The following is a 27,807-nucleotide window of genomic DNA, read 5'->3' as shown; positions in this document are numbered from 1 at the left end:
CTGGGAATGCTGGTGATGGATAGAGGTCTCTATCCACTGCCTGAGTCTGGTTTCACCACGTATTCACCGACTACTTACTAAGCATGTGCCTTGTGCAAATCCCACACTTGCTAGTTGAGAAGGTAAGTCACACACACAGGAGAAGAGAGCTTTAATTGTATATACAGCAGGACAGAGTAAATGCCAGAGTGGAGCAGAATGAATTCTCAAGGACAAGCTGGGTGAGGCTGTCCCAGGGACAACCAGGGGCACAAATGTCAGCCACTCTTACTTTGCAAAGACAGTGTTTAGGTGGAACAAAAATGAACAGAGGTTTTATTTCTTTATTTATTAAATTTAAATTATTTATTTATTTATTTATTTTTTTTGAACAGAGGTTTTAAGGGGCCGATTCAGGGATGGGAAAGAAAAAGAGTTCCTCCTTTGGTCCCTGGACATGGTTTCTCTTGACTTTGTACATATTTGTGATATCAATTGGCTGTTGGTGGTAACCAGTAACCACAGCCCTGGTGTGTGGACAGCTCTTTGGCATGGGCTGGCAGAGCCACCATGTTCCTTGGCCAATCTCACCCTCCATCAGGAAAAGCCCCAGGGTGTCTGGACATCAGATGAGGTGCTGCCAGCATGCTCATGGCAGTTTAGATGGTTTCTTTGAGGGGAGAAGCTCCCAGCTGCTGGAGAGAAATTTCTTCCCTCTTTTCTTCCGGATCCTTCCTGGAAAGACCTCCTTTGACTCTGTTGAAATGAAAAGGCAATGGAAAAACAAGCCAGAAAGGCAGAAAGGAAGTGCTGAGAAGCAGGTGGTATGTGCACAGTATTCACGATGTGTGTCTCTACCATCCTAAAGCCCCCAAGAAAGGTAGAAGCCATGGTGGCCCTTCCTCTAGTGCTCATGGGGCACCTCAAGGAAAGACTGCAAGGTCAAAAGCTTTCCAATGAGGACCCGAGGTCAGACATGCACCCAAGGTCACCCAGCTGGTCATCGTGGCACCAGGCTCGCTGAACTTGCTGGTGCTGGGCCTGGTTCTCCTGTGGACCAGGGGCACCCACAGAGAGCCCAGGGGACTTGGCACTGTCAGGGCTCTTCTCCCTCTGCTCCAGGTAGAGAATCAGCCAGCCTGGAGCAGGGAGGAGAATCAGGGGTGGGGAGGTGACAAGGAAGTCATCTAGAATAGCCTTCCAAATAGTGTGAGGGCTGCCCGTGGAGCTCTCTGTCCTTGGACCAGGTGCAGTTTTGACTTTTTCATTTTTATCCCTCTATCTTTGAAATGATTTGTGTTCACTTTTATTTTATCCTTGTGCAGACCAAAAAATGGTTTATTCTGCATAATTGCATTAGTCTTCATTTTTTTTCTTTTTTAATCATACACCTCTTGCCAATTTCTTTGGTCTACTTTTAGCTGGCTCCAGTTTGAGAACTTTTTCAATGTTCCAAATGTTTTTATCAGAGTTTTTATCCTTACCTTGTAGCTCTTATTTCTAACCTTTTAGTTCAACGGTTTAAGGCATTTTTGCATGTGATTATTTCTTCACATAATCACAAAGAAACAGTTCGTTCCACTTGTCCTCCATTTCTCTCTTTTTTTGCACTTGAAGCCTTGTAGCCTTTCTGACTATGTCCTTTGAGTCCATTCAGCATTTTGGCTTTACCCGTTGTGTGCCTGCCTGTGGGGGCTGAGGGACAGGAAACTGTTTCTCCTCAGCTCCTGCCAATAGATTCCCCATCCCTTCCAAAGATGATTCCTAAAAACCCAGAGGCAGACATTCTCCAGATTCAACTGCTGCAATGGTTAGGCTTGCTCAATACTATTTTAAAAATTCATCACATGGGGGCACCTGAGTGGCTTGGCGGGTTAAGTGTGTGCCTTCAGCTCAGGTCAGGATCCTGCGGGTCCTGGGATCGAGCCCCTCCTTGGGCCCCCTGCTCAGTGAGGGTCCTGCTTCTCCCTCTCCCTCTGCTGTTCCCTCTACTTGTGCTCTCTCTCTCACCCTCTCAAATAAATAAAGTCTTTTAAATAAATAAATAAATAAATAAATAAATAAATAAATAAATAAATACATAAATTTATTGTATGAGCAAAGATGACCAGACCAGAGGTGGCCTGTTTTGTGAACTGAAATCCATGGTCTCCTTTTTTTAATGTCTGAAATATAATACAATAAGCACTAAAAACATGCTGGGTTCAGCCATGCAGCTGGTGCTCCCTGTGGGTGAGAGGGTGGCAGGAGGTCCCAGCTGACCGATGGCCTGGGCTTTGGCCTTGGTGGAGTGCCAGCTCTCCTGCTGAAAGGCTGAAAATCCATCCCCCAGCCCTCACCTCTCTAAGTCCCTACTACCAGCGGGAGAACTCGATGGAAGGTCATTGATTGGAGCCTTGCAACTTTGTCTAGGCCCTGCTGCCTCTCGTCTGGGTCTTTCCACCATCTTGGCAGGCTCTAAGAAGCATTACCATCTTCCCAGACCCTTCCCTAGCTTCTAGGCCTCCGAGGAGCTGCCCTGTGTCTGGGAAACAATCTAATTGGATTCTTATAATTGCTTTCCTTGTGTGCTTCTCTCCCTTGGTTACCAAAGAAAGCCTGTTCAATATAGACAATTTGGAGATAATTTTTATGTTTAAAATTTTAAAAGTTTTATTTATTTTTCTTTTTAATTAAAAAAACTTTTTAAGTTTAATTTATTTAAATAATCCCTACCTAATGTGGAGCTTGAACTCAGGACCCTGAGATCGAGTTGCATGTTCTTCTCACTGGGCCAGCCAGGCACCCCCAGAGATAATTTTTAAAATGTAAAGTAGCCAGGAAAAAAATTAAATGTCACTCATACTTTGAGGCAACCACTGTCACCATTTTAATATATTTGTTTCTCTCTTTGGAGTCTCTATTTTTTTTTTTTTTAGTTTTTATTTATTTATTTATCTATCTATCTATCATCTATCTATCAATCTATCTATCATCTATCTATCAATCTATCTATCTATCTGTCTGTCTATCTATTTATTTATTTAAGTAATCTCCACACCCAGCATGGGGCTTGAACTCATGGCCTCAAGATCAAGAGTTGCATGCTCCACTGACTGAGCCAGGCAAGTGTCCCTTAATCAATGTTTCTTCACATAATTAGGAAAATATTATAATTAATTTCAATATACTATTTAACAGTATATTGTAAACATTCCCCATGCCCTTAAAAAGTCTTCATCAAGTGCTCCTGGGTGGCTCAGTCTGTTACATGTCTGCCTTCAGCTCAGGGGTCCTGGGATGGAGTCCTGAATCGTGCTCCCTGCTCAGCAGGGTGTCTGTTTCTCCCTCTCTCTTTTTTTAAAGATTTTATTTATTTATTCATGAGAGACACAGAGAGAGAGAGAGAGAGAGAGAGAGAGAGGGAGAGAGAGAGAGAGAGAGAGAGGCAGAGACACAGGCAGAGGGAGAAGCAGGCTCCATGCAGGAAGCCCGATATGGGACTCGATCCCTGGTCTCTAGGATCACACCCTGGGCTGAAGGCGGCACTAAACTGCTGAACTACTTGGGCTGCCCTGTTTCTCTTTCTCCTGCCCCTCCCTGCCACTCATGCTTGCATGCTCTCTCTCTTTCCCTCTCAAATAAATAAATAAAATATTAAAAAGAAGAAAGTCTTCGTCAATGTAACTTCCTACAATTGCACAGCATATCATATTTTGTTCAAATTGTTGGAGATCTGGAGTTTACATTTTTTCCTGGCATATTAAACATGGTGATGAATATCCTTATAAATAAACTTTGTCCACATTTCAGCTTATTTCCTTAGGGCAGAGCCCTGGCAATGTCATTGCTACTTAGAAGAATATGAAAATTTTTCCATCTCATGATCAGTGAGAGAAACTTCAAGAAATGTTGCAGGAGTTTCCTTCTTCCTGTCATCATTGACTACTACTGTGTTTTAAATGTTTTCCTTATTGGCTATTTAAAAATTACCTCTTCCCTGTTTTAATTTGCATTTCTTTCATTATGATGTGAGTACCTTTCCCCTGTTTATTTTCTATCAGCACTTCCTCCTTTGTGTATGTTCTATTCTTACAGAAAAGAGATGCCTTTGCTATGTTACTTCAACAAACTGGGGCATAAGCTCAACTTGGTCATGGAGGTTGACCTGGCCCCAGACCAGGCACACAGACCATCCCGGAGATACAGTATTTGGTTTTGTGATTAATGAAGGATGGGAGTAATTTACAATGAAATAATTTATAAACAAATGGATTTTTGTCAGTCTGTGAAGTAAGTATGGAGGAAGTTCCCTTATATCTTTACATAACCCAGGAACCAGAGGTAAAAGGTACATTACAGCTAATCCCTCTTGGCTTGCAGCCATCTTGGAGATGGGTGACATGAACCTTGGAAAGAGCCATTTTCTTCTCATCTTAATCCTTGACACCCAAGACCTGGGACCAGCACTCATAATTATTTGTGGAGAGTAGAAATGGAGAAACATGAAATGGGTGAGGAGTTCTTCAGTTGTTTTTTTTTTTTTAAGATTTTATTTATTTATTCATGAGAGATACACACAGAGAGAGGCAGAGACACAGGTAGAGTGAGAAGCAGGCTCCATGCAAGGAGCCTGATGTGGGATTCAAACCTGGGACTCCAGGATCACACCCTGAGCTGAAGGCAGACGCTCAACCACTGAGCCACCCAGGCATCCTGAGTTCTTGAATTCTTATTGTCCAGATATTGAAAACTACTTGACTGACTCATGAGAGAGGCCATTTCTTGCCTCTCGTTCCCCAACATCACTGTTTCCTACCAAACCAGAATAAGTTGAGTTGTTTCTGACTCCTATTTGGTTGGAAGGGAATTGTCAAGAAGAACCTCAGACAAGTTACTGAAGAAGCCCATGGGCCAGAACGCCTGGGAATCATGCAGGAGCATATTAAAGGTATCTGATTATAAGCCCCTCAGGGGTTCTAAAAATCTTAACTCAAGAGGTTCTATGGCTGTTGGAACAGGTAAGCATTGTTGAAGAGTACTTATTTTTCATCGGGGTGATATTGCCTCCAGGGGGTAAAAACTAGTTCTTGGGGGAGGGGGGACAAAAAAATCTGAGATATTACAATGGTTTGTGGCTTTCAAAGAGCTATGGTATATGAACAGATAGATAGTATATCTGTGGTATTAAATTGTTTTGGGGAGGGTGGGGTATGGTTAGGGGGAGGGTGATAATGTAAAATGGTTGAAAAAGTGTTCCAGAGCAACTGCTCTAAATTCCTAGACCCAAGGCCCCTTTTAGGCTGAGATTTACTAATGCAAAGGAAACGGAAAGGGATTTTTAAAAATCAGGCCACATCGATCCTTCTTCCAAGTCCTGCAGTGGTTTCTCTATTGAGTAAGAGCCTAAATTCTCAGAGTGGTCTCTAGGGCTGCCCCCGCCCCTCCCCAGGCTCATCACCACTGAGCCACCCAGGCGTCCCTCAATTATTCTCTCTTAATTACATATTTATTTTTGTGTATTTGTTCTCGATGCACCTTACTCTATAACTTCCAAGAGGGCAAAGGTCACATCTGTCTTATTCACTCTACATACCACACTTAGCATTGTGTCTGACCTATAGGAGGAATTGATTGAATAATGATTTAATATGTAGATTAGATTTCAAAAAGGCGGGGATCCCTGGGTGGCTCAGCGGTTTAGCACCTGCCTTTGGCCCAGGGCGCGATCCTGGAGTCCCAGGATCGAGTCCCGAGTCGGGCTCCTGGCATGGAGCCTGCTTCTCCCTCTGCCTGTGTTTCTGCCTCTCTCTCTCTCATGAATAAATAAATCTTAAAAAAAATAAAATGTTATTTAAAAAAAAGATTTCAAAAAGGCTAAATTAAACACCAGGTAAAATCCTTGGCCTCCAGAACTCTGGGAAAAACTCCCCGATCAGTGTCCGCTATTTTTATCAACTCACTCATGGCAGGGCTGCATCTGGACTTGCTCCTACTGGTGCCTACCCAAGAGCAGATTTTGTTGCCTAAGATGTTTACTAAAAAAGCGTCATGTCTGTGTCCTCCTTAATAAGTCACATTTAGGAGTGCCTGGGTGGCTCATTTGGTTAAGCATCTGAGTTCAGCTCAGGTCATGATCTCAGAGTCCTGGGATCAAGCCTGGTCAAGCTCCCCACACACCCCAACTGGGCCTCTCTCTCTGCCCCTCCTGCCATCCATGCTCTCTCTCTCTCTCTCTCAAATAAACAAATAAAATCTTTAAAAAGATAAGTCACAGGTTTAAATTTCTTAGCAAAAGTTTATATGAGATGCAAATAGGCTTTGAGTATGGCTAGTCCACCTCTTGGCATCATTATACTTGCTACAATCTCAAGGATGAATCTAGAGGGGTGTGAGGTTAGAGGAGTGAGGGGGTCAAGGTCTTATCTGTTTATGAGACAACTTGTGTCATCAAAAATATATGGAAGACTTTTCTTCCTTTCTCTTCTTGAACAATTTGATCTTAAAGCCATTATGTGGTGCAGAGCAAGGTAGGTGTCCACATGGAAGGTTGACCCAGTGTGGGGTTTTGGAGCCCAGGTAGGGTGTGGAAGGGTCCATGAAGGAGAGGGAAGGGTTATATGCTGGGGGACTGATCAAATAAGCAAATATTTAAGGTTAAGGGAAAGCAGATTTCTCATTGTCAGAGAAGGGAGTTAAATATGTAAAGGGAGAAAACTGAGATAGACCTGGTGGTAAGTGGTGTTGGATTAAAGTTGGAAGTAATGGTGTGACTCATGGTTTTCAGTATGATTTACAGATATAGAAAAAAAAGATGTATGGGTCCATGTGTCTATATGTATATTCATATATTCCCTGCTTCTATCCACTGAGAGGGCTTGAGAGCAGAAAAACTCCATAATAATGAGCCCCTCACATCTGGATCTTGGCTTTTTTAAGATTCATTTATTTGAGAGAGAGAGAGAGAGAGAGAGAGAGAGAGAGAGAGAAAAGGAGGGGGAGTGGCAGAGGGACAGAGAATCTCAAGCAGAGTCTCCACAAGCCCAGGCGGGGCACCAATCTCACCACCCTGAGATCATTACCTGAGCCGAAATCAAGAGGCAGACCCAACCAACTGAGCCCCTCAGGCCCCCCACGGATCTTGGCTTATAAATACCATTCTATACTAAAATGAACCAGGATGCTCAGAGAAATGGTTGCCAAGGCAGCTATGGGGAAATGAGCTTAGAATATCTGGTTGTGCCAGAAAACAAGGACATGCTTAAAGAATTTGAAAAGAACACAGAAATCAAAAGGTTCATGCTGGCCAAATTTAGGAAAACTGAGCATCAAAATAGGGTATAATAAAGAATAAGGATTTACAAATCCATAATGATACAAATATGTACGTAATAAATTGAAAGATTGATAAGGAATAGAATGTTTACATAGTTTCAAAGTACTTCAGCACAAAATGCTTGTTAATTACAGAGGGGAAAAGAGTAACTTTACAGTGCAAAAGCCTGGCAGGTACCTCCTTAATTAAGAGATCAAGAGGGGGACGCCTGGGTGGCTCAGCAGTTGAGCGTCTGCCTTTGGCTCAGGGTGTGATCCCTGGGCCCAGGATCAAGTTCCACATTGGGTTCCTTGCAGGGAGCCTGCTTCTCCCTCTGCCTGTGTCTCCCTGCCTCTCCTCTCTCTGTCTCTTATGAATAAATAAATAAAATCTTAAAAAAAAAAGAAGGGATCAAGAGGAACATCACCAATCAGAGGACAGATCAAAATCGTGTGCCACCTGCTGGGATATAATGAGCATGACTCAGCATCACTTCTGTGACAGCACTGCCAGAGATGCAGAAGCTACAACCTATAACATTGGCAAAACCCAAAGCAGGGAAAATCTACAGAATTAACTGGTCTGTAATCTTCAAAACAGTCAAGGTCATTGTTAACTCACAGCTACTCTGTGCCAGCTCTGTGTTCATCTTCAAAGACACCTGGAACCAAGACACTGACCATTAACCACACACAGCAAGGATGAAATGTACTAGCCAGTAATTTATAAGGTGCTGTTAAAGGGGACTCTCCCTCTGGAGCCAACCTGTCCCAGCTTATCTAACATTGCTTATTGAAAAATCATGGGTTTATGATCTGCAATTGGTTTACCTGGTTATACAACCTGATATTAGCTGTGACCAACGGGATACCAAAAACCCCTCAGCAGACTCGTGCCTTGGCTTCCCTGAGCTTGAGATAACTCACTTTCATGCCCACAGCCTGTGAGAGACGAAACCGAGGGCAGAGAGGACCCTGGGCGGTGCACCTGTTTGCCTGCCTTTTCTTCCTCCTACTGTATTGTATCCTTCAGCTCCTGAAAGCCTTGTGAGCTTCGTGGAGTCCTGCTTGTCCTTCCTATTATAAAACCCTGTATAAGTGTTGGAGTCGAGAGAGCCAGAGAACACCCGAGGACCTAGTTCAGCCTGAGAGAAATGCAACAACCAAATGCCACTTGTGATTCTGAACCAGATCCTCTTGCTTTATAGAACATTGGTGGTGGGGCAAGGGGGCCGGGATAGGGAAGACTGGCAGAACTTGAATGAGCCCTGAGAATTAAATAGAAATCATATACCAATATTAGCTTTCTAACTGTGATGGTTCTATTGGGGTTATGTAGGAGAACATCTTTGTTTGAAAGAATTACACAGCACGGTATTTGGAAAAGATCTCTCAACAACTCTCTCTCCCAGAGTTCAGATGAAAAGTGTAACTTTGAGAGTGTTCCAGATCATACTCAACACACACACATATATAATTTAAAAAATAAACGATAGGGGCACCAGGGTGGCTAAGTGGTTGAGCATCTGCCTTTGGCTCAGGTCATGATCCCGGGGTCCTGGGATCGAGTCCCACATCGGGCTCCCCGCAGGGAGCCTGCTTCTCCCTCTGCTTATGTCTCTGCCTCTCTCTGTGTATCTCTCGTGAATAAATAAATAAAATCTTTTTAAAAAAATAAAAAATAAATGATAAAAACAATATGAGATCTGGGACTACTCCACAACATTTGTGAAGCTTCAGAGAGCTTCCCGCATTTTAGATATCAGTTAGTTTTCCAATGTGTACAAGCTCCTCCACAGACTCTGGGACGAATGGACTTCTGTCGGGACCAGCTAGCTCAGACTCAATCGGCAAATTGTTGTGAGAAATAATGGCTTGTCCTCAACTATTTTTAAAAATAAAATTAAAATAAAATTATTTTTAGAGGCACCTGGGTGGCTCAGTTGGTTAAACGTCTGACTCGATTTCAGCTCAGGTTGTGATCCCAGCGTTGTCGGATCAAGCCCCATGTCTGGCTCCCCGCTTGCCATGGAGTCTGCTTGAGATTCTCTCTCTCTGCCCCTCCCCTGATCTCTCTCTATTTCTGTCTCAATAAATAAATAAAATATAATAAAATTATTTTTAGTAAATGGTCTCCATTATGTAATTGTTTCACATCTGTAACAACATATAGTAGTATACTGGGATTTTTTCTATAGCCAGGGTAAGCAAAATGTGACTTTAAAAATGCCCAGGCCAAAACCATTACAGTAATGTCAGGGGAAGCCACACCTCTAGTTGTTTTCTTATGTATTTGGGTCCCTCAGGCAACATCTCAGAGCACCTGCAAACAGGCTCTGGATTGGATTATTGACAAATGCTTACCCAATATCTGGGATGTTTAGACCTACACCTTTGGCATGAGTGGGAATTAAAAAGGCAGAGAGCAAAGGGAGGAATGTTCCAGACAGAGTGGCCTTGGTGGTGGCAGGGGTCAGATCCTGGGAGCCTTGTAAGATTTGAGATTTTATCTTCAACTTTGTAAAAGGGTGCCAGGGAAGGGTTGCAAGGAGAAGCGATGTAATTCTTTACATGGCAAGCCTTTCACACTAGTTGCTATATAAAAAATAAAGTGGAAGGAACAGGGGAACATCTGAGGCGTTTACAGCTGTCCAGACCAGAAGGCGGATGGTCACAGGGGTGAGGGAGATGGACAGATTCTTAATATATGTTGAAGGCAAAATTGACAGGACTCGCCAAAGAATGTGTCCTTGATCTATGTGAGTCCAGCCTTCGTCCATGGCTCAGATTAGATGTAGGATGTTTATGGCGGATTATTTTAAGGATTTCAAACACAGGTCTCTGGGCACAGATGGCTCCAGCTGTGGGGTCAAGCTAGACAGAGAAAGCTATAAACTTGGGCCCCGTTCCCTTCCCAGGCCCCATTCTTCAAAACCAAGGGCCTTCACCAACCCCGTTATTGCAGAGAAATGCAGAACGTCTGCCCTGATACTTTTAGAAACCTCATCAAGGATGTCAGCTTACGGGATCCCTGGGTGGCGCAGGGGTTTGGCGCCTGCCTTTGGCCCAGGGCGCGATCCTGGAGACCCGGGATCGAGTCCCACGTCGGGCTCCCAGTGCATGGAGCCTGCTTCTCCCTCTGCCTGTGTCTCTGCCTCTCTCTCTTTCTCTCTCTGTGACTATCATAAATAAATAAATATTTTAAAAAAATTAAAAAAAAAAAAAAAAAAAGGATGTCAGCTTACTCAGTGACCTCCCTAAGGGGATCCACGAGAGAAATTTCTTTTAATGCTAATTGCTGAGAAAAGCTTCACTTTCCCCAAGAACTATCATCCCTTTACCTCTCTCATAAGACAACAAAAGTCATTAACAGGGTCTCCCTTTCTGTTGCCAGGAAGCTCTGAGCCAGATTTGAAGGTCACCATGGCAGCCCCACCGGCCAGTCTTTGCTTTGGAATATGGTACCTCTCGTCACCACAAACCGTCATCCCCACTCCTCTGCCAGGCTTTACTTCAACTCATGTTCCCATTGTGCCTGGTCTACAGTTTATTCTTTGTTCTATTTCACTATCCTTGTTGGATCTGTCTGTTGAAAGTGAAGCCTCTTAGACAAAGGTGGGCAGGGGAGGCTGGTCTTCCCTGCATGGCTCCCGCTCACCACCCATGACATCATAACAGCAGTCAGAGGACCCTCATGGCCTCAAGTTATTTCATGGGAACCTGCAGCCTGTTTGGCCATCCTTACCCCACCATGCCCAGAGGTTCCTCACCTCCTCTCCATGGCCTCAATGGTCTCCACCAGAGGTGCATTGCGAGTCTCGGCCAGGAAGCAGACGGCCAGTCCGGCCAAGATCGAAGTAGCCCCGAAGCCGATGGGCGGCAGGATGGTGCTGAACTCCCCGAGCGTGGTGACCAGGGGTGCAACCAGACCCCCAAAGCGGGCATTGACTGAGGCAAAGCCCATCCCCATCTGCCTAAAAAGTATGGACTGGTCAGTGGCTGTGGCCCAGACTGCCTAGAGGGCTGGGAGTGCCAGGCCTTGGGTGTCAGGGGGGTAGAGAGAAAGGAGAGGACATCTAGCTTCAGCAAACCCAGCAGGTGTCAACCCGGAGCTTCAGGGCCTCCCAGGTTGGGGCAGGTGCACCCACCTGATCTCTGTGGGGTATAGCTCTCCAGTGAACAGGTACACACAGATGAAGGAGCTGGCCAGGCAGCCTTTGCCTAGTGCAGCCTGGGCTGTGCGCAGGGTCTGCATATCTGCAGAGGGGTAGGCAGAGCCAGGGTTAGGGAGTGCTCAGAGCCCCAAAGGGGATCAGGGAGGCAGAGGGGTAGTGGTGGGTATGGGGTGGAGGCAGAGGCTGCTCAGGAGTGGTGGGGTATGGGGTCGAGGCAGAGGCTGAGGTTTGGAGCCCAAAAAAGGAGGAGGGAAATACAGCAATGGGAGGAGGGGGTTGGGATTTCCACTACCTCACTTTCCCACCTAGGCCGCAGAGTGCCCCGCACTGCCCTACTCTGATTTATGCCTCCTTTTACCCCCTCCCAAGGCAGGACAAACTTTGGAGTCAGGCCTGGGTTCAAATTCCAGCTCTGACTCAGCTGGGTGACCTCGGTTACTGTCACTTGACCTCCCTGAGCCTCCTTCCCTGTCCTCAACTGTAAAATGAGGGAAATACCAACACCTGCTTTACAGGGTTGTCATAAGATTGCTGTGATGTCATGAATGCAAAGGGCTCAGTGCTCATTAAATATTTGCTGTTACTATCATTACCTTGTCCTGCTAGTGGTTATAAACAGTAAAACCCCAATGCACATGCCCAACATTGAAGCAATGGTCAAGGAAATTATGGTACATTCCCTGGCTGCACACTGGAACAAGGAGGGGAGATTTATAAAACATCCACACTTGGGCCCTACCCCCTCTCTATTAAAGTCTCTGAGCCATAGGCTCAAGTTTGAGTATTTCTTGAAAGATCACTAGGAGATTCCAATGTGCAGCGAGAGTTGTAAAACACCAATCTAGATGAATTATTATATACTGATACAAAGCTAAGGTAATAAAATATTGATATTAACATGGAAAAGTATATTGGGGTGCCTGGGTGGCACAGTTGGTTAAGCATCCAACTCTTGGTCTCAGCTCAGGTCTTGATCTCAGGGTCATGAGTTCAAGTCCCATGTTAGACTCCATGCTGGGCATGGAGCCTACTTTAAAAATAATAATAAATAACTGTGCCTGGGTGGCTCAGTTGGTTAAGCATCTAACTTCAGCTCAGGTCAAGATCTCAGAATCCTGGGGTTGAGCCCTATGTCTGGCTTCCCACTCAGTGAGGAGTCTTTCTCCCTTTCCTTCTGCCCCTCCACCCACTCGTGCACTCATACTCTCTCTCTCTCTCAAGTGAATGAATAAAATCTTAAAAAAAATAATAATGATAGATAAATAAATAACATGAGGAAGCATACTTATGTTATAATATAGTGAAATAGGGATACATTATACATACATAAATAAGATATACACATAATCATATATATATATAATATATCAAATACAAAATCTACAAGAAGGAAAAAAAGATTGGAAGAAAATATGTCAAAGTACCAATAGTAATAATCCATCCACTCTACAAGAAAGCAATGAAGCACCAAGAAATCAGACAAGTTGCCTAAGGCCATGGGCCTTGGCTTCACACAAGCTCTAGGACTCCGATACTCAGCTCTGGCTTCTTGCTGGAATCACTGGACTGTTCTTTAGATACTTAGGATTGGGTCCCATTCCCTGACACTGGTGGCATTGGCCTTGAGCCTTTGGGCATTGGGAGTTTTCAAAGGTCATCAATCTGACAAGAGGTAAATGCTTTAAGGGCAAAGACTCTCGCCTTTGCCAATTCTCCACCATGGCCCTGAATGCTCATTAAAAACCCTGCTAATTGACACTCACTTCCTTTTCAGATCCAGAAGAATATCCCTCAGCCTTGTTCCCTTGCTGTATTCATTGCCCACCAGACCCCAGACCCCAGAGACTCCCAAGTGGTCATGGCAGAAGTAGATGGCTCACCTTCTGGCACAAACATGTTCACGATCACCATGAGCCCGGCCAGGATGAGGAAGGAGGCCACAGTGGCCCGGCGGCCCACGTAAATCATGGTGGTGGTGGCCACTAGCATGGCCGGGATGTCTATGACCCCAAACAGGACCTGTACCAGGTATACGCTGAGTCCAAACTTCTGCAGGTCCATGGCCAGCCCATAGTAAGCCATGGAGTTGGAGAACCTGGAAGAGGCAGCAGAATGGTCCTGCTCTAGCCCATGGTTCACCGTTCTGCACCCAGGGGTGCAGGGTGAATGACACAGGACTCCAATTTCAGGGAGCTAAAGTCCCCTGAATTTAACCTGTTACCTTTTCTCCCCACCAAATCCAAGTCTATGACTTGGGTCTTAGAGCCCAGGCTCCTCCCTCCATGTTCCAGCTTAACCACCTGCTCCCTGGTGTCCGAGTCTGTGGGTTCCAGAATGTGAGTGTTTTTCCCTGTCTGCACTGCTCCAGCCTCCACCCCCAGCCTTCAGTGGCTGAGCTGAGCGTCACATCTAAGAGCTGGAAGGAGAAAACGAGAGCCTTCCAACAAGGCGAAGAAGACTTCTTAGGACCCTCATGCGTCTCCCAGTGTTCACTGAGAAATCTGCCCCTGAAGGTGGCTGCTTCTGCCAAGGGAGGTTTATTTATTTTTTTAATATTTTATTTATTTATTCATGAGAGACACACAGAGAGAGTCAGAGACACAGGCAGAGGGAGAAACAGGCTCCAAGCAGGGAGCCGGACATGGGACTCGATCCCAGGTCTCCAGGATCAGGCTCTGGGCCGAAGGCGGCGCTAAACCCCTGAGCCACCTGGGCTGGCCCCCAAGGGAGGTTTACAGTCAATCTGGCGACAAAGACCTGGAGTTGCCACAGCAGGAGTGGGGGGGGGCGGTGGGAGGGCGGTCTCCAGAGATATTTATTTATTTATTTATTTATTTATTTATTTATTTATTTATTTTTAAATATTTTATTTATTCATAATAGAGAGGCGGGGGGGGGGGGGGCGCAGAGACACAGGCAAAGGGAGAAGCAGGCTCTATGCAGGACTCGATCCTGGGACTCCAGGATCATGCCTTGGGCCAAAGGCAGGCGCTAAACCACTGAGCCACCCAGACATCCCCTGAGAAATTTATTTATTTATTTATTTTATTTTATTTTTAAAGATTTATTTTTATTTATTTATTTATGATAGACAGAGAGAGAGAGAGAGAGGGAGGCAGAGACACAGACAGAGGGAGAAACAGGCTCCATGCCAGGAGCCTGACGTGGGACTCGATCCCTGGACTCCAGGATCGCACCCTGGGCCGAAGGCCGGCGTGAAACCGCTGAGCCACCCGGGGATCCCCCCTGAGAAATTTAAAATGTCCCTAAGGCAATGTCTCAAAGAGATGTTTGAATATCCATATTCACAGCTGCATCGTTCACAATAGTGGAAAGGACTCCAAGTGTCCACCGACTCCTGAATGGATGAACAACAAGTGGTGCAGGTGGGTAATTACTCAGCCTTCAAAAGGAAGACATACTGACAGGTGCTCCCATGGTGCAGAGCCCTGAGGACAGTGCACTAGCTGAAATAAGCCAGTCACGGGTGCCTGGGTAGCTCAGTGAGTTGGGCATCTGCCTTCAGCTTAGGTCATAATCTCAGAGTCCTGGGATTGAGCCCCGCATCGGGCTCCTTGCTTAGCGGAGACCCTTCTTCTCCCTTTCCCTCTGCCACTCTCCCTGTTTGTGCACTCTCTCTATCAAATAAATAAATCTTAAGAAAAAAAAAAAAAAGAAAGAAGCCAGTCACAAAGAGAAAAATACTGCATGATGCTACTTATACGAGGTCCCTAAAGTAGTTAGAATTATAGGGACAGAAAGGAGAACAGTAGTTGCCACAAGGGCTGGGTGGAGGGAGAATGAGTTGTGGTTTAGTGGGTTAAAAACAGAGTTCCAGGGGATCCCTGGATTTAAAGATTTATCTTTAAAAAAAAAAATCTTTAAAAAAAAAAAACAGAGTTCCAGTTTTGCAAAGTAAAAAAGAGTCCTGGAGGATGGTTTGCACAGCAATGGAACACACTTAGCATGGCAAAACTTTATGCTATGTGTATTTTACCCCACTTAATAATAAAAGCATGGGATTGGCCCCCGTGAGTCCCGGTGGGTCGACCTGGTTCTGTTTCCCTGAAAGTATATTGGGGGTGTGTGTGTGGAAAAACAGAATTTGGCAGTGGGCTTTCTCCAAGCATCTGCCCCCTTAGCACCTACTGAGAAACGCCTACCATCCCTCCCACCTACCCTCAGCTTTGCGAGTCAAGGGAGATGGAGAGAAAGACAAGATGCATCATCATTCTTGTTGGCCCTAGGCAGATCTGAGGGGGCCCAAGGGAAATTCAGGTCTGATTTTGGCTCCTCCCAGGTGGAGAAGAGAGGCAAGGCCCCCCACATAGTATTTTGAACCCCCTGGAAGACAAAGTCACCCAGACAAAACATCCTGTAGCCCTTCACACTGCAGGGAAGGCAGTGTGATGTCAGCTTTATTTGGTTGGGACTTAGTTAGAGTAGATAATCTGACCTTGGAAAGACAGTCCTGCTTCCTCAGTCTCCATATCCTGCCTGGACATCACAGTCATTGCGTGGACTGCCTCTCCATGTTCTCCATTGACCATTCCCTTCTCGAAGCTTCGTCTTGGCTCAGCTTCCCTGACCTGCGCCTCATGCTTTCTCTCTTTCCCCCTCTATCTGGTATTTCTCTGTGTTCTTCCCCCTTCTGTCTTCTCCCCACTGTAGATGCTCTTGCCTTTCTTCCTTCACAGCGTGGAAATATTGTGTTGTGTCCAGGCATAAGGCCAGGAATGAGATGGCCAAAGTCCTGCCTTCTCTGGGCTTCCAGTCTGGTGTGGAGACAAGCATTCGAGGAAGGAAACGCTATTCCCCTCCCCATCATGGAAAAGACTTTGTTGTATCCTTGAAACACAACAAAACCATCTTTCATGTTTCCCTGCCCTGATGTCTCTTGAATGAACGGTGGGACTCCCTGCCTACTAAATTCTACAAGAACCTCCAGCCTTCTTTCTGGTGCAGTTTTGGCAGGAGGTGGAGGAACCCAAACCCCAAGGCAGTGAGGCAAGGCTCAGATGAGGACAGAGACTCCCACAGAAAAGCCCTGGACTTTCAATTTCTATCCCCCTCCTCCCCAACCCCTGCCCAGAGGTCCACTGCAAAGCCACCCCACTGCCCCTCAGCACTTCAGAAAGACTTCTGGCATTTCATGGAGGGGTCCTGGTCTGAGCCTGTCTAGCAGCTTATTATTTCTCTCTACCTCAAACCAAAAAAGCTTGCTTTTTACCATGTGCCCTATTTTCATCTAGAGAATGACTTTCCAAGGATCAGGTCCCTGTTCTGTTATGTGAAACCAATATAGTCTCCAATAACCCAAAATGATATTTTTCTTCTCGTGGCTCATGCAACCACCACATCCTGCACCATCAAAGATGATGACTCTAGAAAGATCCTGACTGGGTCACATGGGGCTGTGACATGAACAGGAAGACGAGGCTCCCAGGACAAAGACAAAATTCTTACTTGCCTCCTAGTAATTTTATCATTTAGGAGATTGTGAGGGTTTTAGGAGTTCTGTGTCAGAAACTGGGGGCAGAAAGCCATATATATATATACATACATTCTGTTATCTCATATCACGTAAGGGAACATCCTCAGGCTCCTGGGATTAAGACAGGGATCAATAGCATTCATTGATACTGTGTGTACACACACACACACACACACACACACATATTTATTCTGGGTATAATTTAGGTTGGATATTTTTTTTTTTTACATTTGGAATAAATTTATATTCACAGAAAGTTTGAAAAATTAGATTAGGGGCTCCTGGGTAGCTCAGTTGGTTAAGTGCCTGCCTTTGGCTCAGGTCATGATCTCGGGGTCCTGGAATCAAGTTCTGTATCAGGCTCCCTGTTCAGTGGGGAGTCTGCTTCTTCTACTTCTCTCCACCTCCCCGTCTCCCCCGCGCTTGTGCTTGCTTTCTCTCTCTCTCTCTCTCTCTCTCTGTCAAATAAATAAATAAATAAATAAAATCCTTAAAAAAAGAAAAAGATAAGTTAGATTAGACATCTTGGAGGGAGGTCATTATTCTGCCTTCCACAAGGAGTGTATTCATACAATGGAAGGCAACACAATAAGAAGAACTAAATTATATGCTGCAACCTGGATACACCTAACAAACATGATATTGGACAAGTGAAACTAGTTGCAAAAGAGTGTACACTGTGTGATTACATTTAAACAAAGTTCAAAAATAGGTTAAAATAATCTGTGGCATTAGAAAAACACTGTGGGGGTGGCTGGGTGGCTCAGTAGGTTAAGTGTCTGCCTTCCACTTAAGTCATGATCTCAGGTTCCTGGGACTGAGCCCCGTGTCGGGCTCCTTGCTGAATACGGCTTCTCTCTCTCCCTCTGCCCTTCCCCCTGCCCCACTCATGCTCTCTCTCTCTCTCTCTCTTAAATAAAAAAGTAAAAATAAAATCTTAAAATAAAAAAAAAAAAGAATAAGGATTGTAAGAACCCCTGAGCTGAGAACTCAACCATATTATGCCTAGAATTCTGACCTACTTCATGAGCTGGATTCATGTAGCACTGTAAAGATATTTACAGATATGATTAAGTTATCAGAAGCAAGTAGCAGATATGTATGTATGGTATTAGCCCATTTTTATAATATATGTGCATGTCTTGTGTGTACAAAGGTCTAGAAGGATACAGATGTGTATGGTGGGGCTTGCTGCTGTGGATGGGAGGGAGAGCAGAGAGGGGGGAGAAGCATCACATTCCTCTCATACAGTGATAACAGGTGCACATCTGCTTATCAAATGTCAGTACTGAGTTTACTAAGTGTTGGCTTCACATACATTATTGCTTCTAATCTTCACAACCACCTTTTGTGGTAGGCACTATTATAATATCAATGGTACAGATGGGGAAACTGAGATACAGAGAGATTAAGGAACTTGCCCAAGATCACACAGAGTTAAAAAATAAATAAATAAATAAAAAATCACACAGAGTTGTGGCAGAGCTGAGATTCTAATCCAAGCAGTCAGGTTCCAGAGTCCTGCCTTTTGTTTTTTATCTTGTTTTTTATTTGTATATTTTAATTTATTTTTAAATATTTTATTTATTTATTTGACAGAGAGAGAAAGAGAACACAAGCAGGGGGAGTGGCAGGCAGAGGGAAAGGGAGAAGCAGAGTCCCATAGAATAGAGAGCCCAACTCAGGACTCGATCCCAGGACTCTCAGATCATGACCTGAGCTGATGGCAGACGCTTAACCTTGTCTTGTTTTTTAAATTGAGATACAGTTGAGTCCTGCCTCATAATCAATACAGTATACTGACTTTATGTTTCTGGATTGTTTGAAAAAAAAAAAACAATTTTTTTCAATGAGTATGCAGTGCTTTTGTAGTTTAGGAAAAAAGCCAGAGGAGAAAAAGAAATCCAAGTTAATGGAAGGCATTTACAACAGAAGTTTGTGAAAGTCAAACAGTTCCTCACACTTCCTCTTCCTTTCAAAGGTCCCCACCTGCCAGCAGAAACCCCATCTGGGTGACCGAGTCACTAGCTGCCCAAATTACTTTCTTTTAACAGAAATGGGCCTTAGCTTATTCTTTCCAGAAGGATCCAAGAGGGGACTTTCAACCCTGGAATTTTTAATTCATGATATTTCTTCCCAGTGGGAAGAGGACAGTGAAGAGAGGGTCTTGTGGGCCCACAGAGTGCTGGCAGTAGAGTATCACTTCCCTGACTTGGATTCTGAGGAGCATTCTGGGTGCCGAGGGCCAGAATTGCCCCATGGGCAATAGTGTCAGGGCAGAAGCCCTCTAAAGGTCCAGAGTGGTGGACAATCCCACATTTCTAGTGTCTAGGGGACACAGCCCCAACCTAAATCATAGCTTAGACTCTACCCAAGCACTTACCCTGGCCATGTCAGGGGGTTACATGTCTAAATGTTTAGCCCTCAAAAAGACCTTCGGGGTAGGTATATAAGCAGGAAATTGGGGCACCAGGAGGCTGACTGACTTGCTCAAGGTCACTTAGGTAGTCTGGTTTACCACAGCCCAGCTAGTAACCACTAATCAAGAGTGCTGGAGCTCCTCCAGAGAACAGATCATTCATGGCCTGTGTTCACTACTTCACAAATATCAACCCTTATTATTTACATGTCCAGGATATCATATCCTGGGAAGTGAAATTGAAATGATCCCCAGCCTTTTTAAAATCAGATCCTTATCTTAGGATCTGCCAGCTTCCAGTCTGTGCTAATGTGAGTGGATTGTGTTTGTGGTTTTATCCTTTTTACACTTCATGTTTATCGATGTAGCTGCTGGGACTTCCTTCCTGGTCACCTGGCAAATTCCACAACCATTTTTGTAAAATCCACTTAAATGCCATCTTCTGCATGGAGCTCTCAGCAGCTTCAACCAGGAGAGCTGCTATAAGGACACTTGTCATACCTCATAGACATTATTGTTTCCCTGTGTGCCCCCTGGACCAACGAGTATTCTTCTAGAGGAGGACACTTCCCAGAATCTCTTGGAGAGCCCCCAAGGGCCTTTCAGGGTGAGACAAGGTGCATTTTGGAAAAGCTGCATGGGTGATTTCCAATGGGTGCCCCACCCCCCACCAAGGTGAGATCCACTGTCCAGATGTAGGGTCCCTAGGTCAGCACAGATGTCTCATCTATGACCACATCTCAGTGCCTATGACCACATCTCAGGACCCTAGAGAAGGGTAGGGACAAGTTTGAATTCACAAGGTTCACCTGCTCATTGCATTAAGACTATTCGAAAAAAAAAAAAAAAAAAGACTATTCGAGAACAGTTTGGAAGTAGGGATAAAAGGCGAGTGAGTCTCTGCCTCAGGTCAAAGACTTGGGCTTGAGCACATCACCTACCAGACCACCATGAGACAGAAGGTGACCTTTCGGATGGCCGGGGTTCGGAAGAGGTCCAAGATGGAGTTGGAGGTGCGGACACTTGCAATCTCACTCTGGATGTAGGAACTCACCACCTGGGCAAGGAAAGTTTGATCAGCAGATGGGAAGGATCTGGGACCCTATTTTCCTGTCAGGAGTCCCTTCGTCTGTGGAGAGGAAGGTCAAGGTTGAGGTCCCCGGCAAGATAGCTGGTTCTAGTCTCTTCTCCATCCCGGGACTGATGGCTCTCAACAAGTCATTTCCAGAGCTTTGGGATGAAGAAGAGGCTCCAGTGTGAGTCCCAAGGCTCCTGAGCTGCCTGCTGATCAGGCTGTGGTTCTAGAGGGACCCTTATGCCTCACTCCGGGTGGAGACTCTGAGATTGGCTTGGGCAGTGGTTAAGGGCAGGGGTTCTGACTGGTTCTGCTACTTCCCACTGTGTGTTCTTAGGAAAATGACCCAAAACATTCAAACTTCAGTTTCCTCATCCGCAAAAGTAGCAAGTTAAATCAGATTATGTACCTAAAGCCCCAGCAGAGTGCCTAGCAGGGGGCTGGAGAATCATACCTCTTTATAATAAATGGTAACTATCTTATAAATGGTAATTGTCTTATGACAGTATTTATAATAAATGGTACTTTTATTATTGATTCTTTGATCATTTCACGTTATGACTTCTATTTTAATATTTTCATTTCATTTTATTTTACTACTTATTTAAATTTCAGCTAGGTGTCAATGTGAATGGGGTTATTTCCCCATTGCATAGATGGATAGACTGATAACCAAAGTGGTTATTTACCTCAGATCACATTACCATTCAATGGCTAAACATTTTTTTTTTTTTAAGATTTTATTTAGGGAACCCTGGGTGGCGCAGCAGTTTAGCGCCTGCCTTTGGCCCAGGGCGCGATCCTGGAGACCCGGGATCGAATCCCACGTCGGGCTCCCGGTGCATGGAGCCTGCTTCTCCCTCTGCCTGTGTCTCTGCCTCTCTCTCTATGTGTGACTATAATAAATAAAAATTTTTTAAAAATTTAAAGATTTTGTTTATTTATTTATTCATAGAGACACAGAGAGAGAATGAGAGGCAGAGACACAGGCAGAGGGAGAAGCAGGCTCCATGCAGAGAGCCTGACGTGGGACTCGATCCAGGGTCTCCAGGATCACACCCTGGGCTGCAGGCGGCGCTAGACCGCTGGGCCACCGGGGCTGCCCAAAGGCTAAACATTTTTGCTTCACTGGAACTCTTCCCTCTCTGTTTACTCCCCCCCTTCACTTGGACGCTGGGTGAGTCCTGGTGCATCTCAGGGCCACCAGCCAGATTCAAAACAGTCTCTCTCCTTTCTTCCACCCATGCTGCCTACCTCTTTGGTCAGCCTTTCTCCTTCCTCCGCTCTCCCATTCATAACAGCCACCTTCCGCAGGTTCTCCACAGCTAGCTGGGACTTGCCATGAAGCAGGAGCCATCGGGATGACTCTGGCAGCCACCTGGGACCAAAAGAAGGATGAAAGACGGCAATGTTGAGTAGATCTCCTTCTGTTCTCCAAAGCCGAGTACACCTTCATTCCCCTTCTTTCAGAACCTGAAAAAAGCAAACTGTCCTGCTGCCCACAGAGTCAGGAAGACTGGAGGACATGCAGGACATCCCTTTTGCAGAGAACATCAGACAGGGACACACTGAAGGGCACTTAGAAACTTACAGAGCCACTTTTGAATCTGGTTCTGACCTGGTGTGTGGCTTGAATAAGTCATGGGCCCTGCTTGGGCCATGCCTCAGTTCCCTTCCTGTTGTGAGTTGCAAAGGAACTGATGAGGCAAAACCACTGGAATGTTCTGGAGCCCTACACTCATGTAAGGGATTTTATCAGAGCTTCCCAAGAGTCATGGGCAGTCCCTGTGAGCCTGTGGTCCCCACAAGCATCAACCCTCTTTCAGTCCCCACCATGTCCAGCAGGTCCCAGTCACTGCATAGCCCAAACTTGTCACAGGAGGGGCTCAGTCACCAAGCACACCCTCCCTCACCCCTCTAACCGGGACGTACCAAGAATAGAGGAAGAAGATGAGGAAAGGAATGGAGACGGCAAGCTGCAGCCACCGCCAGGGGCGGATCAGGTATGCCACTCCGGCCAGGATTAGCTGACCTAGGGTAAAGGAGTACCCCAGCAAGACCCCCGCCACGGTCCGGCCCTGGGTGGGCATCCACTCCACGACTGTAGAGAAAATCAGGAACAGGATCAGTGGGGCTCATGGCCCACACAGTTGTCTAATTCACCTGTGCCCTTCAGAGCGACTCTGGCTACTTGAAAGTTTTCCAGATATCTGCTGAGACACAGGTGCACCAAAGAACTAAATATAACCAATAAAAACCACAAGAATGTTAGAAAAAATTCATGGCGATTTTTTTTTCAATCTTAGAGTCAGTTAAGTCTTTTCTAAAAATGCCACAAAACCCAGAAGCAATAAAAGGGAAGATCAACAAACTTGACTTTATGAAAATAAGAGTGTCTGCATATGAAAACAAACACCTTGACTGGCTTAAAAAAAAAAAAAGCAAATACCATAAGTCAAGTCATAATGTTAGCAAAAATAAGCAAACAAACAAAAAATTTGCAACTCAAATTTAAAGGTAAATTATGAGTTACTCTAATACTGGAAGGGTTCTTACACTTCGATAGGAAAACAACAAAAAGGCAAAAAAGAAAAGAAAAGAAAAGAAAAGAAAAGAAAAGAAAACCCACAAAAAAACAGGTAAATAGTTGGTAGGAAAAGAAATATAATGGCTCTTAATAACATGATTTTTTTTTTTTTTTTTTGTAAACAGCAAAACTTGGAAATAACCTAAATGTCCACGCATGGAGGACTGGTTAATAAATCATGCACATTCTCACAAGGCAACTGTAACAAATTAATGAGGACACTCCTTTTCCACAAGCCGCCAGCTCCTGCCATGTGTCTGGTCCATCAGCAAAGCCTGTTGCTTCTACCAACAGAAGCCACAGAGCCCTTCCTGCCTCTTCCTGCTACCCCCAGGCCCAAGCCAGTCTGCCGCTTGCTGGTGACTGGAGGGTCCACAGGGATCCTGGCAGGTACTAAGTCAGATCAGGTCAGACCTCTCCTCAGCTTGGGCTTCTCCAGGGGCTCCTGTCTCACTCAGAGTCAAAGGCATAGTCTGTACATGGCCACAGGGTCTAAGGATCTGACCCCCAACTCCCTGACCTCCTGTCACCACTTCCCTCCCTGCTCTGCTCCAGCCACAAGAACCCCCTCCTCTTGAGCCCCCTAGAAATACAGGTCCCTTGGGGCCTTTACCTGGAATCTTCTTCCCCCAGATAGCTGTGGGGCATACTTTCTCCCTCCTGCAAGCTCTGCTCGGACCACTCTCAGTGAGGACTTTCCCTGGCCACTCCACACCCCCCACTCACTGCTTGCTTATTCTCTTTCTGGGCTTTAGCTTCATCTGTAGCATTTATCTCCTTCCAACATACTAACAGTGCTCCATGCCAGAGACACCTGCAGCTACCTGAAACCAGCCTCAGTGGGGATGGACCCTGTCACTTTGGGAGTGGGGGACATTCCCACCTGGCTTCCAGGGGGCCAGGTCTCCACCACGGTGCTAAGGAGTCACCACCTTTGCAGCCCAGGTGAGCCCTGCCTTTTTTTGGAACCACATACTCTTGGGGCTGCCAGCAACCTTGGGGACCACTGTGTCTCAGGTCCCTGCTATGTCCCCACCCTGAGCCTGGCATACAGTAGATACTTACTAAGTATGGTATACAGTAGGTGCGCACAAAGTGGTTAGTGTTGACTATTGCACATAGGAAATAACCCAACCCTCTCAGAGTACAGATGGGCAAATCTCAACCCAGGGCCGTGACTGAGAGCCCAGGTCACCCGAGAACCCCCGGTGGGGTCCTGAGCTGAAGTTACTGAGTAAGAATCCCATCACAATGCAACAGGAATGATGCCTGCTGATAGGGTGCCATCCCCCCTTCCGTGAGCCACCCTCCCAACCAAGGCCCCTGCTTGGCTGGACTCACCCAGTGAAAGGGAGTTGAGAATGATGCCAGAGAAGGTCATGCCCATCAGGAACCGGGAGATGCAGTAGGCGCTGAAGGAGCCAAAGTAGGCCGTGGCGACCCCTGAAACTGCCAGCTGCAGGTACGACCAGACCAGAGGGCCCTTGCGGCCCAGCCTGAGCCAGGTGCCAGGCACAGGTTAGCTTCCGGAGGTGGCAGCAAGGTCCCTTGTGGGGGCCATTGGGGGAGGGCAGGGGGAAGCTGCCCCCCAGGCCGCCCCCTCCTAGCAGAACAGGTGTGTCCGCTGGGCCCCAGGCATCGACAGCAGAGGTTGGTCAGGGAGGGAGAACCACCGTGAACAGGTGTGGAACAGAACTAGACATAAAGAGGTACTTTTTCTCTCTGTCCCCTCACTCTAGGAGTATGTCTGGTCTCCCAACCCAGCTCCTAATCTTTCGGGCTAGGGCAAAGGCAGGGATTCTGCAAAGGTCCAGAGGCAGGTAGGGCAGGTGGTGAGAGGGTCCCGAGTGAACTTCTGGTTGGACAAAGGCCACCCACCAGGACTTAGGGGCCAGTGTGAACAGGACCCCAGGGTCAAGTCTTCATTTGAACTGATGGTGTTGGGGAGGTCAGGGGGGTCGGGGGCTTGTCACACCACAAAGGGGTTGAAGGTCAGGGTTCAGGGCAGCAGGGTTATCCCAGTCTGGCCTTGCCACTGCCCCATTCAGAAGTGAGGGTCTGGTGTGGCTGGAGGGCAGCAGGCCATGAAGGCAGTGGACAGCATTTCTTCCCCACATGCCCCATGATACACTCACGTGTTCACTCATTCATTCTTTGACACAGACCTGCATCGTTCACCTCTAAGTAACAGTCCTGCTCTGGGGGCTGGTGACAAACACATGTGACACTATGGGTAAGATACAGCTCCTACTTGGGAAGACCAGGCTGTGTTGTGACACAGCGTGACCAGGGTCATGACAGAGCTGCCCACGAGGTGCCTGAGGCATGCTGCACAGGAGCCAGTCTGCCCTCCAGGTTTGGGGCAGGCCCCCCGGAGCTGTCGAGGATGGAGGAAGGGAGGAGGCAGAAGAGAGGACAGAGGAGGTGTGGAGACGACCTCATCAGAGCCATGTGCTATGTTGTGTTCCCTGGTGTCTCTCTAGCAGGGCTGCCGCCTGTCATGAGGAACCATCATGCTTCGTTCTGGTCATCCATGCAGTAGAATTCAGTAGGGAGGTAGGGAGGACCAGAAAGCTTTCTAAAGGAACGTGCAGAGGCCTTAACATGACGTAAAAGCCAGGCACAGAAGCACATGTGGGTTATGCCGACATTTGTATAATAAAGGTGGGACAGAACATATGTATTGTTGGCTTGGATCATGTAAAACCACAAAATCGCAAAAACATCTCTGGTAGATGCACAGAAACCAGGATGCCCTCTAGAAATTACTGGATGGTGGGGCAGGAGTAGGAAAGGGGCGCTTCCCTGCAGACTCTTATACTTTCTGGAATTTTGAACCACGGGAACGTAGTATCTATATACAAATACACTTCAATAAGGTAAAATTAATGGAGAGGCTCAGGTGGCTGGGCCCTCCTCCCTGAAGGCTCACCTGTCCGCAAGGCTGCCAAACACGGCGGCGCCCACCAGCACCCCTGCCATGTAGATAGACTGAGCCAGGTCTCGGAGGGGGCGGGCCTCACATACCAGATCCCACTGCAGGGGAGAGAGGGGCACTCCAGCCTCGGCCTCAGGTGGCAGCCCCCCACCCACCCTGGCCCCCACTGACCTCCATCACGATGGTGGATGGGAAAACGCTGCGGTCGTAGACCCAGCCATCCTTGCAACCCTCTGTGGCCGGCTCATGGGCAGAGGTGTTGGGGCTCAGGAGGGCCCACTGAGGCTCTGTGAAGCGCTGGCATGGCTCAGGGGCCCCGAGCTGGTCCAGGGGCACGATGGCCCTCAGCCAGGCCCCCGAGGTGTTGGTGGCAGCCGCAGTGTGGTTTGTGGGGCCTCGGCAGTGGTGGTGGGGCACGGCAGCTGTGAAGTTCTGCAGGAAGTTGTGACAGGCCAGCAGGCTGCAAGGCAGCAGCAGCAGGGCCGTGTAGATGAGCTGGAAGCGACCCACACCACCCAGACTGTCCAGCAGGTCTGTGAAGGCCATGGCTGGGGGCCTGGCCCAGGGCCCAGCCTGCTGGGGCCTTATGTAAAGGACGGGCCCTGGGAGGTGGAGGAAGAGAGCCAGGGTCAGGACCACAGATGCCCCATGTCCAGCAGGTCGGAGGGGTCCAGTTACACCTCACAGGAGGCCTCGGATGTCCCCATGTCTGCAGGGCTCCCCCTCCCTCCAGGACCTTTCTCATTTTTTTCAATCTGACTCCCTGGTTAGAAAACTAAGGGTCCCCGAGGGCCACCTCATAGCCGCTGCCCAGAGCTGGAGGCCCAGCCACTCCAGCAGGACCCTAGCACTAATTGTGGCTCTGTCATCACCCTCCCCTTTATTCTGGGGGCCATTTGGGAGGCATCTTCAAGAGCCAGATCTAGCTTCAGCTCACGGGACCCAGTCCCCATCCCCCAAGCCCTGAAAAGTCAGAGGCCGCACAGGAGAAACTGGGGTGGGGTGGGGGGTGGAATCCTCTAAAAATGCTCAAGCAGGACAGTTAAGGGGAACCCCTGGTCTCCCTGCCTCTGTCCCAGGCACTCAGCCTCAGCGTGGGGGTCAGTGAGAGGGTCGGGCCACCCGATCAGTATTCTGACCCTTCCATCAAATAAAACCCCACACAGGGAGCTAAGAGGGTGGGGCCCAGTACTCCCGCCCTCCCAGGCCCCCACCTGGTCCTCTCACAACCCAGCCCAGACTCCCAGGAAGTGATGGGCATTCACCTTACTGACAGGACGCCCAGGCTCGGGACCCAGTCTAGGACTCCCAAGGGCAACATGCAGGCTCAGGACAGGGGATCCAGGCCCGGCGCCAGCCTGTGGTGAGCAGTGTCCAGGAAGTCTGCCACTTGGGGCTCCACCTGGGGCTCCCAGCCACTGAGGCAGCCCCCACCCCTAACCTAGGCGCTGTCAGCCTCTGCCCTGCAGATGCTGCCCTAGTGTGTGGCTTAGTCCCGTCACCCCCACTTCCCACTGTCCTACCTCCTCCTCTATCTTCACCTCAACTTACTCTTATCTGTGGTAAGAAAAGTCAGGACCCCAGAGGGGGCTGGAGCTGCTTACATAAGCTGCAGGTGTCCAGGTGAAAGAGGCTCTGTGTTCTGGGAGCTTCCTGGGGGGTCAGGTTTGTGCTCAGGAGGTGTTCGGATTTCAGCTGGAGTGTACAGGGAGGGCAGGGGGCGGGCCCCTGGGGCTGTGAGGAGGGTGTATAGGACCTGCAGGGTTGCATGGGACCTCAGCAGTATGGCCTTGCCCCTGCACCTGGGGCCCCAGCTTCCCTAGGTACCCCAGCAGGGATGGAAGCCC

The 27,807-nt window shown here is 47.2% G+C and overlaps 1 protein-coding gene across 5 annotated transcripts; it reads right to left on the bottom strand.

The window, feature by feature from the left end:
- Positions 1-313: 313 nt before the first annotated feature.
- LOC140612418 (solute carrier family 22 member 20) lies at positions 314-27,807 on the bottom strand. 5 transcript variants are annotated; one of them, XM_072789876.1, is made up of 11 exons: positions 26,132-27,807; positions 25,955-26,058; positions 24,364-24,518; positions 22,368-22,536; positions 21,690-21,813; positions 20,302-20,417; positions 13,328-13,542; positions 11,421-11,529; positions 11,043-11,246; positions 10,297-10,451; positions 314-735 (listed from the first exon to the last, which is right to left on the bottom strand). In XM_072789876.1, exons 1-11 carry the CDS (start codon positions 26,504-26,506, stop codon positions 629-631), a joined length of 1,833 nt encoding a protein of 610 aa, XP_072645977.1. In that variant the 5' UTR covers positions 26,507-27,807; the 3' UTR covers positions 314-628. The 5 variants fall into 5 exon arrangements, with proteins under 5 accessions (XP_072645977.1, XP_072645976.1, XP_072645979.1 ...); XM_072789875.1 differs by having other exon boundaries at positions 11,043-11,242; XM_072789878.1 differs by lacking the exon at positions 10,297-10,451.

The sequence above is a fragment of the Canis lupus genome, chromosome 21 (genome assembly GCF_048164855.1).
Source record: "Canis lupus baileyi chromosome 21, mCanLup2.hap1, whole genome shotgun sequence".
NCBI lineage: Eukaryota > Metazoa > Chordata > Mammalia > Carnivora > Canidae > Canis > Canis lupus.
This window is presented reverse-complemented; position numbering and strand designations above follow the sequence as displayed.

Coding starts and splice junctions, on each gene's coding strand:
- LOC140612418 (XM_072789875.1), bottom strand. CDS start 26,506: ATGGCCTTCACAGACCTGCTGGACAGTCTGGGTGGTGTGGGTCGCTTC. Junction 20,418..21,689: donor GAGAAAGGCTGACCAAAGAG/GTAGGCAGCATG, acceptor TTCCTTGCCCAG/GTGGTGAGTTCCTACATCCA. Junction 10,452..11,042: donor ATTGAGGCCATGGAGAGGAG/GTGAGGAACCTC, acceptor TATTTATGATAG/TCACAGAGAGAGAAAGAGAG.